General features: G+C 41.4%; 1 protein-coding gene across 3 annotated transcripts; it reads right to left on the reverse strand.

Annotated features, from left to right (window-relative positions):
* Positions 1-220: 220 nt before the first annotated feature.
* LOC128503335 (protein SET-like) lies at positions 221-7,353 on the reverse strand. Of its 3 annotated transcripts, none has more exons than XM_053473397.1 (8): positions 7,297-7,353; positions 6,118-6,829; positions 4,170-4,247; positions 3,486-3,597; positions 2,168-2,313; positions 1,434-1,519; positions 1,217-1,350; positions 221-937 (listed from the first exon to the last, which is right to left on the reverse strand). In XM_053473397.1, the coding sequence occupies exons 2-8, from the start codon at positions 6,817-6,819 to the stop codon at positions 774-776; spliced, it is 1,422 nt and encodes a 473-aa protein (XP_053329372.1). In that variant the 5' UTR covers positions 6,820-6,829; positions 7,297-7,353; the 3' UTR covers positions 221-773. The 3 variants fall into 3 exon arrangements, with proteins under 3 accessions (XP_053329372.1, XP_053329370.1, XP_053329371.1); XM_053473395.1 differs by lacking the exon at positions 7,297-7,353 and adding an exon at positions 7,107-7,260; XM_053473396.1 differs by lacking the exon at positions 7,297-7,353 and adding an exon at positions 7,107-7,236 and having other exon boundaries at positions 6,118-6,876.
* Between the last annotated feature and the right edge of the window lie 4,773 nt (positions 7,354-12,126).

Genomic DNA, 12,126 nt, shown 5'->3' on the forward strand with positions numbered 1-12,126 from the left:
AAAATGAAGCTTTTCTTGACTTTGTCAGAATAGTTAAATGAGATAAGTTGTTGCTAAAATGAGTAAAAAAACTTGCCTTTTACTACAGTAATCCTACTGTGCCGGCAAATGTACCCATACGCTTATGGGATAGAAGTATATAAAAATATATCAATAACAAAAGTGTGGGTTTTGTTTTGTTTTTTAAATGTGAAGTTAGTGGAATAAAATAAAGGATAAATTGTAAAAACAGGAGTGTTTTTTGATGGAGAACAAACTAGGCACTTATAGCGCTCGTAATACTCTTCTACCACTACTGCATATGCTTAGAGATGGCGTGTCAATCAATCTATTGCTTTCCTTTCCGACATTCACACACACAAATCATATATAATAAAACGTTTTACGATAGATTCCCTTTAGCATTCAACCTATGCTCTTTTTTTTGTAAACTATTTAAGCTTAATTACATTTAGCGCGCCTTAACAAATCCAGTTTGAAGTCTGCTTCAGACCTGTCTACTCTCCTATCAAGGTTGGCAGTGCAAATTCTACGTTGGTTGCACTGGAACAGAAACACATGCTTGTCTTCCCCACTATGTGATCTAGAGAAGCAAATACAAATGTTGGCTCTGATGCTTTGATTGTGGGGTGGGGTAGGCCCATGAAGGACCTTGGAAGCTGAAAGTGCTTAGTTCCTATGTCTTGCTGCAGCACTCTTTCCCGTGTACACAATGTGCACCTTGCTTCCTAAGAAGTGGGGTAGAACGGCTTCCCTGCCTCTCCTAACCTCAGCTACCCATCCTCATCATCCCCCTTGTCCTCTTCACCGTCACAGGACTGTTCAGAGTCATTGGGATCCAGTAAGATGTCTCCTGATCCCTGTTCTTCTATGGTTGACTCCACCATATCCTCGGGTACAGATTCCTCCACTTCAACTTCATCATCCTCATCAGTATCTGAATAAATAAACAAAAAAAAAATCCAATGCAATGAAAATCATGTAATTATTTACCAATACAACCAAAAGGTATTGTGTAACTTTAGCCCCTTAAGGACAGGCTTTGTCATGAAAGGGTTAAAAAAAAAACAAAAAAAAAATTTTAGTACTTTGTATAAAGGTAATTGGTCAGGCTTGCAATAAAGACAACACTAAGTGGACTCAAAGAAAAGATAAAAAAGTTTTCAGACCCAGAAATACTGTAGTGGTTTAATACGTTTATCTCTAATGATTTTACCCTCATTATGTTTTTCTGTGTTACTTGAAATCTCGTGTATGTCATTTTCCTCATCATCTTCGTTGTCGTCTTCTTCCTCCCCTTCTTCATCATCATCGACAATTACTACACAGTCATCGCCATTGTCTGTATCACTGATAGAGACAAAAAGGTGAAAGTTTTCAAGGCGCACAGTACCCAAAAATAAAATACGGACCACCAGTTTCTCACCGCTCACCTGTCCTGTGCAGCACTGTCATCACTGTCACCTTCACCAATGAGGTAATATTGCAGAGGGTTCGGCCAGAGATCCTCTTTAATGATCTGTTAGGAGATACATTAAAGTTTAATCTGACGTATACACATCCCAAAACATGTACATGGGATTTAAGTGGTGGGGGTAAATCACGTAGATAAGGAGACATCAGGTTGAGATGGCTGTTCCCTTTGTATAAACATAAGGTGGGTTTCTAATACATATATGCAATTTGTTTTAATGTGGAAACATCAATCTATGTAGCGAACCGAAGTGTATTTTTTGCAAGTGACGGATCTAAATTCATTAATGTAAAAAATAAAAATAATTGGACGAACCCCTTAAGGCACGAATTATACATACTTTTCAGGATACCTCATGGTTCACTGCCCGCTTACTCCGAGGTGCTACCCCTTGTGCCTAAGTTGTTACTATGTTCGACTAGACAACTGACGAACAACATGTATATACATATATTTATGCATTTTCTTTTTCTGTCCATGGCCATGGGTTTAAATGGTTGTTGGGTGGGTGGGGTGGGGGGACTTGTTTTCGTTTTTATGTTATTGTGTCGCTTGTCTCCCTTATCTGGGACTGTGTACTGTTCCTTGACGTCTCTGAGACAGTAGCTGTATTTTTTTTATCACGATGTTCTTGTTCTTTGTTAAAAATTAATAAAAAGAGTTAAAAAAAAATAAATAAATAAAGAACATTACCGCTGCTATCCGATCAGCTGCAGGGAAGCTATGATCAGAGAACCAGCTGAAGAAGCTGGGTGCCGAGTTGCTGGATTTTCCTCTGTTTGTAGCAGGATTTTGTCCTCGCCACCAGCGAATGGGAGTAGAACGAGAGACCAGACGTCCTGGTAAATGCAAAAAAGCAGAGAATTACTAAGCCTTACTTCTGTATTCCATGGAAGGGGATCTATGGAGTAAACTTTTCTGCCGAGATAAAGCCATGGTGCACCGATAGCAAATAAACAGTAATGGCTTTTTAAGTACATAAATATGAATTTTCACCTAAACAATTTACCAAAACATTTAATCATGGACAGGTAGGTGCTTCCATTGAAATCAATGGGAGCTACTTCAGTGCATGCTTACACGGTGGATTTCATTAAAGCCCTTGGAAATCTTGCATGCGCTGGTGATGACTGGCAGCGAGCATCGCATGGATGCAGATACTGAGTAGGAGATGCATAAAATGCACCTGCTATCATATGCATTAAAGTGCTTATGATGCCTGAAGTGTACCTTTGATATTCCTACTTTAGCACGGAGAACTGATTTTAGCTTTAGAGGTACGTTTATGAAAAATGAATGGAGCTTATATTTGCCGATTGAATCCTTCCCACTCACATTCAAAGCCGTATTTCTACAAACGACCTAAAGGGACAGCCGCACATTCCATCATATCAATGCAGACTGTTAAAATACAATATATAGAAAGTTACAGCGGTGCAAATTTTGAAAAAGTGGTCCCCTCACCGTAGCAAGCAATGGTACGGATCAACAAGAACATTCCCATTGGTTGCTATGGTTACAGGGGCTTTGGTGGTAAGAACATAAGGGATGTTTTAGGCCGATCTCCAGTGTTTGTTCTAAGACCAAAACCTGTACAGTGATCCACCACTTAAGATGAGGATATATTTGCGAAGATGCGTATCACCTTATGAATGGAAACATGTTAATGCAGCGGCATCAAATTCTGTTCCAGATGACTGTAATTCTAGTACTGTTTTAGGACTTCTCTAATGTACGATCTAGCAATGTACAACCGCGCACCAATAAAAAGAAAGCCAAATATTATCTTGATATACCAGGCTGCTGCCAAGACACTTGCATTAATAGGTTGTACACAAACAGAATCAGGGGAGTATAGAATGATTGAAATGCCAGATCATATTTTAAGATATGTATACATAATAAATACATGTTTTGGCTGTTGTCTTCTTTATACATTTTCAACAGTAAAGGGTCTGGAGTGAGTTATAGCCATTACTAGCTGAGTCAACTGCACATTATTTGAACTCACCCGCAGTGCCGTACTGGAACTCCTTGACAATCACTTCATTTTTAAAGTAAGGGTTAGGGTTGAAGTAGAACTTGATTTTGCAGCTAGATTTCAGGTGTGTAAAATCCTCCACCTTTAAAAGTCAGAGAAGAGGTGACCGAGGGCTACAAAAAGGTGACACTCGTAAAAGCAGAAGGATGAGGCTGAAAAGGTGTCGATTAGTGAGACAGAAATATAATAGGATAACCACGTGAAAAGGTGTATAAGTGCGGCAACAAAAAGTATGAAACTAAAATCTCTCCCTGTGCTGGAAATAAGAGTGAATATTGTCTACACAGTGGAACGCAAGCATAAGTAAAGCTAGTGAATGAGACCCACCAATGCCATATTATCCACTAGACACAGTAGAAGCATGACTAGGGCTCTCAAGCTTTAGAAGGTGTTCTGGCGCCAACAGGTCTACAATTCAGACTGACTTGTGTACAGATGTTGAAAAAGCACCTATAGAATAACATATGCTCAAAGGAACCCCAAAGGAGCCAGTAGTCCAAAGATCTATGTTGAAAAGGGACATCTAGGTCGCCAAAGACCCCAACTTCTACATCTTAACAGGTAAGAAGAAGTGGGTGGCAGTGGTGGTAACGTGCCACCAAAGTCCATGTCCAAAGTAGCTTATTCCATTTTTTTTTTATATACCCGACCTACCTGCAGATTATTCATGTAACTCAAGGTATCCTCGTCACGATCATCAATCATGGCGGACAGCTGAGGGTGATTAAGAAACTGTATTTGTGTGTCAAGGAAAAACAGCTAGTGCTTTCATATCCACGAACTGGAAGACAGAACTTCAACAGAATGCTTTTCCAGACATAGGGATATTCATGATATAAATGGACACGATGTTAAGCAAACAAAACTCATCTCACCAGAAGAAGACCTCCTTAGGCTTAGTCACCTAAAAATCACTATACTTAAAGGAACTTTTTCAGGTATTATGGCAATCTTCCCCTGCCTGTTTTCCCGTAAAATAATTAAGCTTGAAGAATTGTGAGGGGCAAACTTTGCCATTAATAAAGAATTACTTCTTTTACTGTTTCTTACTACCTCTGTAAGAAGTCAAAATTGTTATAAAGCTGCATCGTATACCTAAAAAAAAAATGAATTTGATGTCATAAAAATAGTTAAATGGACAGCGTACTATGGCTTCCTGTGCAAATTTTATTTTTGTCTAAGAAAATAACACGTCTGTCCAGCCAACACCCTCCAAGGCTTCAGCGTGGCACCCACCCAGCCTGAAGAACTGAGATATGCTCTCTGGAGTCACATCTTTATAAGTATCGGCCTCCCATTACAGTTTTCCTTGTCACGATACTACAGGTTAGTGATGAGGCTTAATAAATGTTTTTGGTTTTCCTGATTTGCGGTTTATTCTACATTTCAATGTGGCCGGAGAGACACGACTGTAACTCACCCGAGCAGTATACAATGCGTCAGCAAGATAAATTATGATGAAGGATACAGCAGTGATTATGAGCGTGAGTTAGATCAATGCTAAGGCTTAAACGAAAGCCTACAAAGTAGGTAGTCTACACATATTGGAGTTAAATAAATAAAAGGTAATAATAATACCAAACAGTGAATGTAACATGTGATGCATCATCTGTTAATTCTGTCTGTCGGGCCTTTTGCATCAGGAGTAAGGGTGCTGTTCATAATCTGAGGGAAGGGGCTTGGATTTAAGCATCTCTGCTACTTCAACTAAATCAGGAATTTACTGAACTTTATGTAGTTTGGGGTACTTTATGAACTTTATGCAATTAGAACACATAATAAAAATTCTGTATCGGCTTCATTCCGTTTCACTTAACCGTAGTCGAAGCACGCGGCTACTGGATCAGACTCCCACCCCATTCCCATCTAGTCATGTCCCTCACATTGAAAATCCAACAAACCTTTCTGTAGTCTAATTCTATGTTTCTTGTCTCTCAAGCACTCAAGGCCCATGCTGAACAGTCTCTGTGTACCCAGTTATTGGCAACTGCCCATCTGCATCTGCTTTGTTTTATATTCCTGGCTCTTATCTAATCCCCACTATTCTGTTTCACGCGGGACAGTCGCCACTCTATCCTTTTTTCGGGACTGAGGTGGAGCTCAGTGGGACAATGGGATTCAGAATCACAATCCCGCAAGTCCTGATTTAATGCATACTGCACTTGCACAGTATTGTGCGCATACATGGTAGAGTGAATTACATTCAACCTCCCAAGCACCCATCTTCAGTATCCTGATTCGCCGAGAGAGGATGTTGAGAGATCTGAAAAGGTGCTGTATAAAAAATATATTATGAGAAAAAAAGTAAATTAGACGTATTTCCCTCAACAGCCTGGGACACTTACTCTACTTGAATCACTGACCTAGCAAACAACCTCGCACTGTAGTTTAAAGGTAAGATTTTGAAACCTGGCGTTATTTTACCCTCAAGCAGATATGTTGGTGAAGCAAGTACGAGCCTGTCTGTGTAGAAGTCATCAGCAAATCAGGCAACAATTTTATAAGCCAAGACTTCACTACACTTGGGACCCATCATGCCCTGGTATACACCAAGGTGTCTTAGGTATATATTTTTTAAACTACATATAGAATTAGAGGATACAGCGGTGACCCAAAAGCCTGGAATGGTGCGTATGATGGCGTTCCTTTTCTGTATGTGTGGTTTTCGGAGATGACCGTATCTTCTCTTGAGCTGCAGCAACGCTCGATCCGCACGCTCATTTACCGACCGCAGCTCCTGCTGAACTGACTCAAGGGCTTGCAACGAGCGCTCGGTGCCGGTGGGCTGCGTACCGACGGAGACAATACAACATTCGTCACCCTCACTACAAGAGCGAGGGTCACCCAACTCAGAATCTGTGGAGAGCGGAGACAACACAAGCTCCTCCTCAGAATCTGTCTTCTGTGGGGCTCCATCAGCATCGTCAAAGTCTTTATTCTGTTTTGCGTTCTTTTCTCCCGTTTCTCCTCCTTCGGGGGAATGCGGCGTTCCACGGCCACTCTCGCCCGTGTCTCCTCTTTCAGGAGTGCGCCGTGGAAGGGCCACCTGGTGCCCCTCAGCGTTTCTCTCTGGAGGGTGCGGAGTCACGTTAAGTGGACATTTTTGGCTCTCTGCTTCCTTTGGCCCCTGTTCTGCTCCATCTCTCCAGTTTGTCATCTCCCATAATGCCTGAGCAGCCTCTGCCTCCTGGCTGACGGGAACGTCACCGGCTCCATCTGGACACCCTTTGTCCTCAGTCTCTGCAATACGCGGCTGTTTAGCCACAGGGGGTGCGCAGTCCTCCTTGTCTTCGGGGCAGCTCATAGCTAGGGATCTTCAAAGAAATGGCAGCCTGTCACATCAACCCAACATAATTCAATACTGTGTATACACAAAAAAAAATGTTACCCGATTTGCATATCCAAAGAGGCCACAGTTTAGTCATATACATGTCACTGAGCAACGTCACTACCACGAATTCTCAGTCAAAACGTCACCCCACTATCTACGATGTAATTTCGAAACCTTACGTCACACAATGAAAACGTTAATATTATAGACTGTCACAATTACACAAATTGCCCGCCAGCGCCATAATAAAGCAAACTCACCACGCAAAATGACCCCCAAAAACTTGTCCCCAGTGCTACCACGCGACCTGTCACCACGTGACGTAACACCCCCTTGTCAATAGCTAACACCAGTCCGTGGGCGACACGTCACGTCAACAACGAAGCACATGACCAGCATACGTCACGCTCGGCGGCTCGCGCCCAACCACCTCTCCCGCCCAAAACAAACCGCCGTCAGGATGATTAGGGGTTCTTCCTCGCCGACAACAGAGTCTCTGCGACACGCTGTCCATCAACAGGATCTGACCAATGGGGCGTTACGAATTCTGACGCTGGTGAATCCAATAGCCAATTGCAACAAAGTATTCTGGACGTACAGTGACCGCCCTTTCAGCCAGAAAGAGGCTTGATACGCAAACTAAGGGCCGGGTGGCACTGGAGTAAAGGGGCGGGGTTGTGACGTTAACTGAGGCTTTCCTCGTCTGCAACGAAACATGGTGGTTGATGGAAGTGAATATCGTGAGAATTGTCTGTACGGACATGTTCACGCGAAGCATATATGACACTATGATTGTTCATTAGGGAGTATGTTCAATATAATAAAGTTCCTTTCCCTGAATATGTATTAAATTTATTTAAAATATTGATATTTTTATGGTATTTGACGTGAACGAGCTGTTTATTTTTTAGATCATTTCTAGTGAGAGAGATATACGTCCCAACGTTTTCATTGCCCTAACAGGGGCATTTTAGGGAGTGTGGGTAAAGCTGCGGCTGGGAAGGGGGCATCACCCACACTGTGGCTTTATCATTTATTCATCCCTTCCTATTTTAAAATGATTTCCACAATTTAACTTCCTGCTGTTTCTATACACATTATCGGGGGGTTTAGGGCTGTAGAACCCTGCGATACCCTCATACCCAGCACACATTCTGAGCACCTAGAAAAGAGGGGCATCAGGAGCAGTAAAGGGAACATTGGCGTACCTGCGATCTTTTTAAGGTCCAGCTACCTGGAGTCCACTTTGCAGGATACGGCTAGGACTATCTGCTGATGTCAGTGGGCGTTCCTGCCAATTTTGTGGGCGGTCCCACTGAGGTGGGACACACCCTAATTTAAGGGTGAAATGGACAGGTGTGGGGCGTGTCAGGACCCCGCTACCCGGAGGATTTGGGCAAAACCCGGAGGTATGAACATGGGGATCATACTCCGAGGACGGTCTACTAAGAACATCGGTAGCTGATCAATGTATTCTCTAGCTCTATGTACATCCCCATTTGGGAACGTTTGCCATACTTCTTTGTTGCCATTGTTCTCAGAGCAGCATGTTCTTTTGTCTTCAAATTTTTTCAAATGCCGTATTGGAACACCTTAGTTGGCGAGGCAGGGAGTAGTAAGAGAAGGGGCTGGGAGCAGGACCACCAACCCACCTTTCATATCCAACCACCTCATGTGTACTGATAGCGAAAGAAGCGATATGACATCATCAGCATCATTGTTTTTTGCGTGTACCACCTATCTCTTGTTTTTAGGGTTTTTTTGCTCCATAACAGTCCCACGGTCACCTGAAGACAGAGGGGCAGCTTGTGGCACTTCTTAAAACGGGACACTTGGGATGTATGAGAGGTCATTGTTATCCATACGACATTTATTCAAAGATCTGCCATAAATATTGCTGCTGCCTACACCCTCATTGTGCATAAATATTTGTAATTATTATAGTACAGGTCATATAAGTAGTAGATCTCCAGCGTTTTGTGTTTGAGGACAACTCTATTGTACACCAAGGCCACCGCTACATTTGGTACAATTTGATCAGAAAATCAAATGCATATGTATCTCAGTAGACTAAATTTAACACAAAGCCTAAAGACTTTTAGGCTTTAGACGTTACAAAAGACACTGTTCTCCTGAGTCCCCCATATTACATATTCCAAAAGATTTGCGCGGCCTCTCTCATACTACTTCTGTCATCCTGAGGACCATGTCTGTAGATCGGTTGGTTGGGGTACTCGTGGTAACTGCCCTATCTGCCCTATGAAGAGCAGTGCCGTCTTCTGGACTAGGCCGACTTTTTAAAGTATAGCAATAGGCTAAAAAAGCGAAGTTTATTTTGATAATAACATAATAAATAAGCAGCAGGTGCTCTAAGTAAGGGAACAGACTATTGAGTCATCTGGGCTAATAAAGACCGCAAGCCTTAAAAAGATCATCGCCAATGGGTTTTAATGGATCTGGTATCCAGATTGTATATATATACTATATATAACATTTTTATATAAGCTATTCAGTGCTCCACCAATCTATGCCTTTACTCCCTATCTAAAATTAATTTGGGATACTGAGCAAGTTGAAACCCATCGGCGCTTATAGTATCCAGCCGCAGTCCCACTTCAGGTGATATTGTAGTGGAATTCTAGCCTAATCAGGTATATTTTTAGGTCTATGTAGGGGGAGCATTTTGCTGTCATTAAGGCTGTTAGACTTAATAGCTCCGTTAACACCTTTAATAGAGTGTTTCCTTAAATCCTAGATCCGTGAATGTTTAATTACTCCATTACTTTATACTTGAGGGAATCTTACCCTACGTGATTTTAGCTTATTGCAATACTAAAAAGTAAAGTTTTATTTCTCATTCAGTGGAGGTCGTCTTCCCCTCCCAATTTTGTTTGGCCTTTACAGTTCTGTTGGCATAATTCCCCATTTGGATTAGATTTTGGGTCTTGTCGGAGCTATACTCCCTCTCTCCTCTTGTAGACCGTTAAAGGAAATCATTGATTCTCCATTGATCTACTTTACTGTTGTGTGGATTCAAAGTTCCAGTTTGCATGAACCCAGTTGATTTTACATCTAGTAGGTCATTAATCACTAAGCTATGATATTGCTTGGCTCCTGTGATAGTACCTCCAACCATGGACCAAACCACCTAATCTAGCATACTTCTCAATATAGGATGGCCTTCAGTGCTTTATGGACAACATGGCCTTGGCTTGATACTTCACACCCCGTGGAATTCGTATTACCTCTTCCTGACACTTTCAGATATTTGTGTCCGCCACATTCCATTCCCCCGTTGCTTAGACAAATGATGAGCCCTGCTTGCACATCGTTAAACGTTTCCTCAGCAGGAGGAAATGCCCAAAAGAGTCAAAACTTTACAGAAGGTCCATGCTCACTTGTGACAATGGGCAGTCTACTTGCAATGGAGCAATAAACAGTTTACACAGAAGACCTGATACGGTCTTATCTGCTGAAGGGACGGGTCAAGGACTCACTGATAGAAAGGTCAAAATGAAATCAGTAAGGTTACTATTATGTTGATTTAGGGTTTTTTTTCCCACACACGTGACCTATTGTGTCCCACGGTAACCTTGTAAAGAGTAACAGCTAAAATAAGTTGAATTCCACAGTTTAAATGAATGACAGTCATAAAAATAAATCACCAAAGTTTGTTCAATATCCTCTATGAGACAGAACCACTAGAATATGTGTTTTTTTCCTTCAAACAAGCCGTATAAACTGTTTTCTGTTTATAGAAGAGCAGTCACCTATTTTTATTTACAATTATTTCAATGATTTAGTTGACATCCCGAAAAGAACGTATTCCGCGTTCCTTTCTATGATACCTGCCCCCTACCACCAAACCCAACTGCAAGGTATGGACCCATTGGAAGCAAGTGTAAGCCCATGCGCAACGAATGACCAGGACAACTTACTGAAACATGGAAGCGCTGCTAAAAGAGATGGATACTTGGACAATAAATCAAACTTGGTCTGCATCCTTGGTTTCTGATAAAACTAACTTTTTAACTTTCATTAAAATAGAATTTTTGGCTTTAGTTCCAAATTTCTTTTCATTTTGGAATATTTTTTTATCATTGTGATTGAGCTTCAAATCACTTTTTCCCTTTAAACCCTTATATAAAAATTCTTAATGTTGGTTTCTTTGCATCATAACAATTGGTGTTTTTTTGCAAATGATATTAAGGTAAAACCAAATGAGAAAGGACGAAGGAGTGGAATGTTCGTGAATAGTGTAACCTGGCTGTCTGTATATTAATTAAGCCTCAATTGTATGCTATTAGCAGGTATATTTAAATGCTCTTCAGGGTGGTGAGTGGGGTGCCCACACACACCTACGACACAATGATCATCATCCAACAGAGGTGCGTTGTGGGTGCTTCCCCATTGTATAACCTTCTGGTCCTATGCTATGTAATATATGTGACATGACTGGAGAATCTGTTCAATACATCTCTCTTATTTCCCATTATATCACTGCCATATAAACACACATTTTCCATCATCACATTTTTCAGTAGCTTCTGTATCCAGGGTTCCCATAAAGGTGACGAAGTCCAACTGTGGAAAAAAACCCTTTTGTTTGCATAAAAGCAGTAGAGGACCAGCTTCTGAGTTCAGCTCCGCACAAGAGGTGCCTGTCTTCGAAAGCTTCTGAGGCTCACCACCCATCAAGGCCCTTTCTCATACCCTTTGCATAGGTTTCTATTCATTTTCCTTGCCCTTACCCACTAGTTCTAATTTCTTCATTCTGTATCCTCCCCTCATCATTCCTGTTAAATCCCACTATACCTAATTTAACTTCATTCATTCGCCATGAATGCCAACATTTCCTTTATATCATTCAATCGTTGGTGTCTATATGGTCTTCAAACCAGCTTTGCTTCTCCAAGCCAACACCCAGTTGTAGCATCATTAGAGCACACGGTAACCATGTATGTCGACCCAAATGAACTCATTTTCTTTCAAGATAACATTTGGAATGGAGTGTTTTTCACCAGTCTGATTCTGAAAATGTTAACGTATATGAACTACAGTGTGTATCTCACTATGTTTACCATGTTTTTAACTTGGACATTGTCAAGCTGCTGTTTAGCCGAGTAAGACATTAAGTTCTAAAACTCACATGTGTATTGGGCCTGGAGATTTCTGATGTTTGACTACACTTTGGTAACCCTTCCTTGTGAGCAACCCAAACTAACATATTGTTACTTTGAAAAGCATCAAAGGTTCAAAAGGGGCATAGTTAACTCTTAA

Source organism: Spea bombifrons, chromosome 8 (assembly GCF_027358695.1).
Source record: "Spea bombifrons isolate aSpeBom1 chromosome 8, aSpeBom1.2.pri, whole genome shotgun sequence".
In the NCBI taxonomy this organism is placed as follows: Eukaryota; Metazoa; Chordata; class Amphibia; order Anura; family Pelobatidae; genus Spea; species Spea bombifrons.

What these genes read in the sequence shown, in the direction of transcription:
- LOC128503335 (XM_053473397.1), bottom strand. Translation starts at nt 6,819, where the DNA reads ATGAGCTGCCCCGAAGACAAGGAGGACTGCGCACCCCCTGTGGCTAAA. An exon ending in GTTACATGAATAATCTGCAG is followed by an intron (nt 3,598 to 4,169) that starts GTAGGTCGGGTA and finishes TGACTTTTAAAG; the next exon opens with GTGGAGGATTTTACACACCT. An exon ending in GACAGTGCTGCACAGGACAG is followed by an intron (nt 1,351 to 1,433) that starts GTGAGCGGTGAG and finishes TGTCTCTATCAG; the next exon opens with TGATACAGACAATGGCGATG.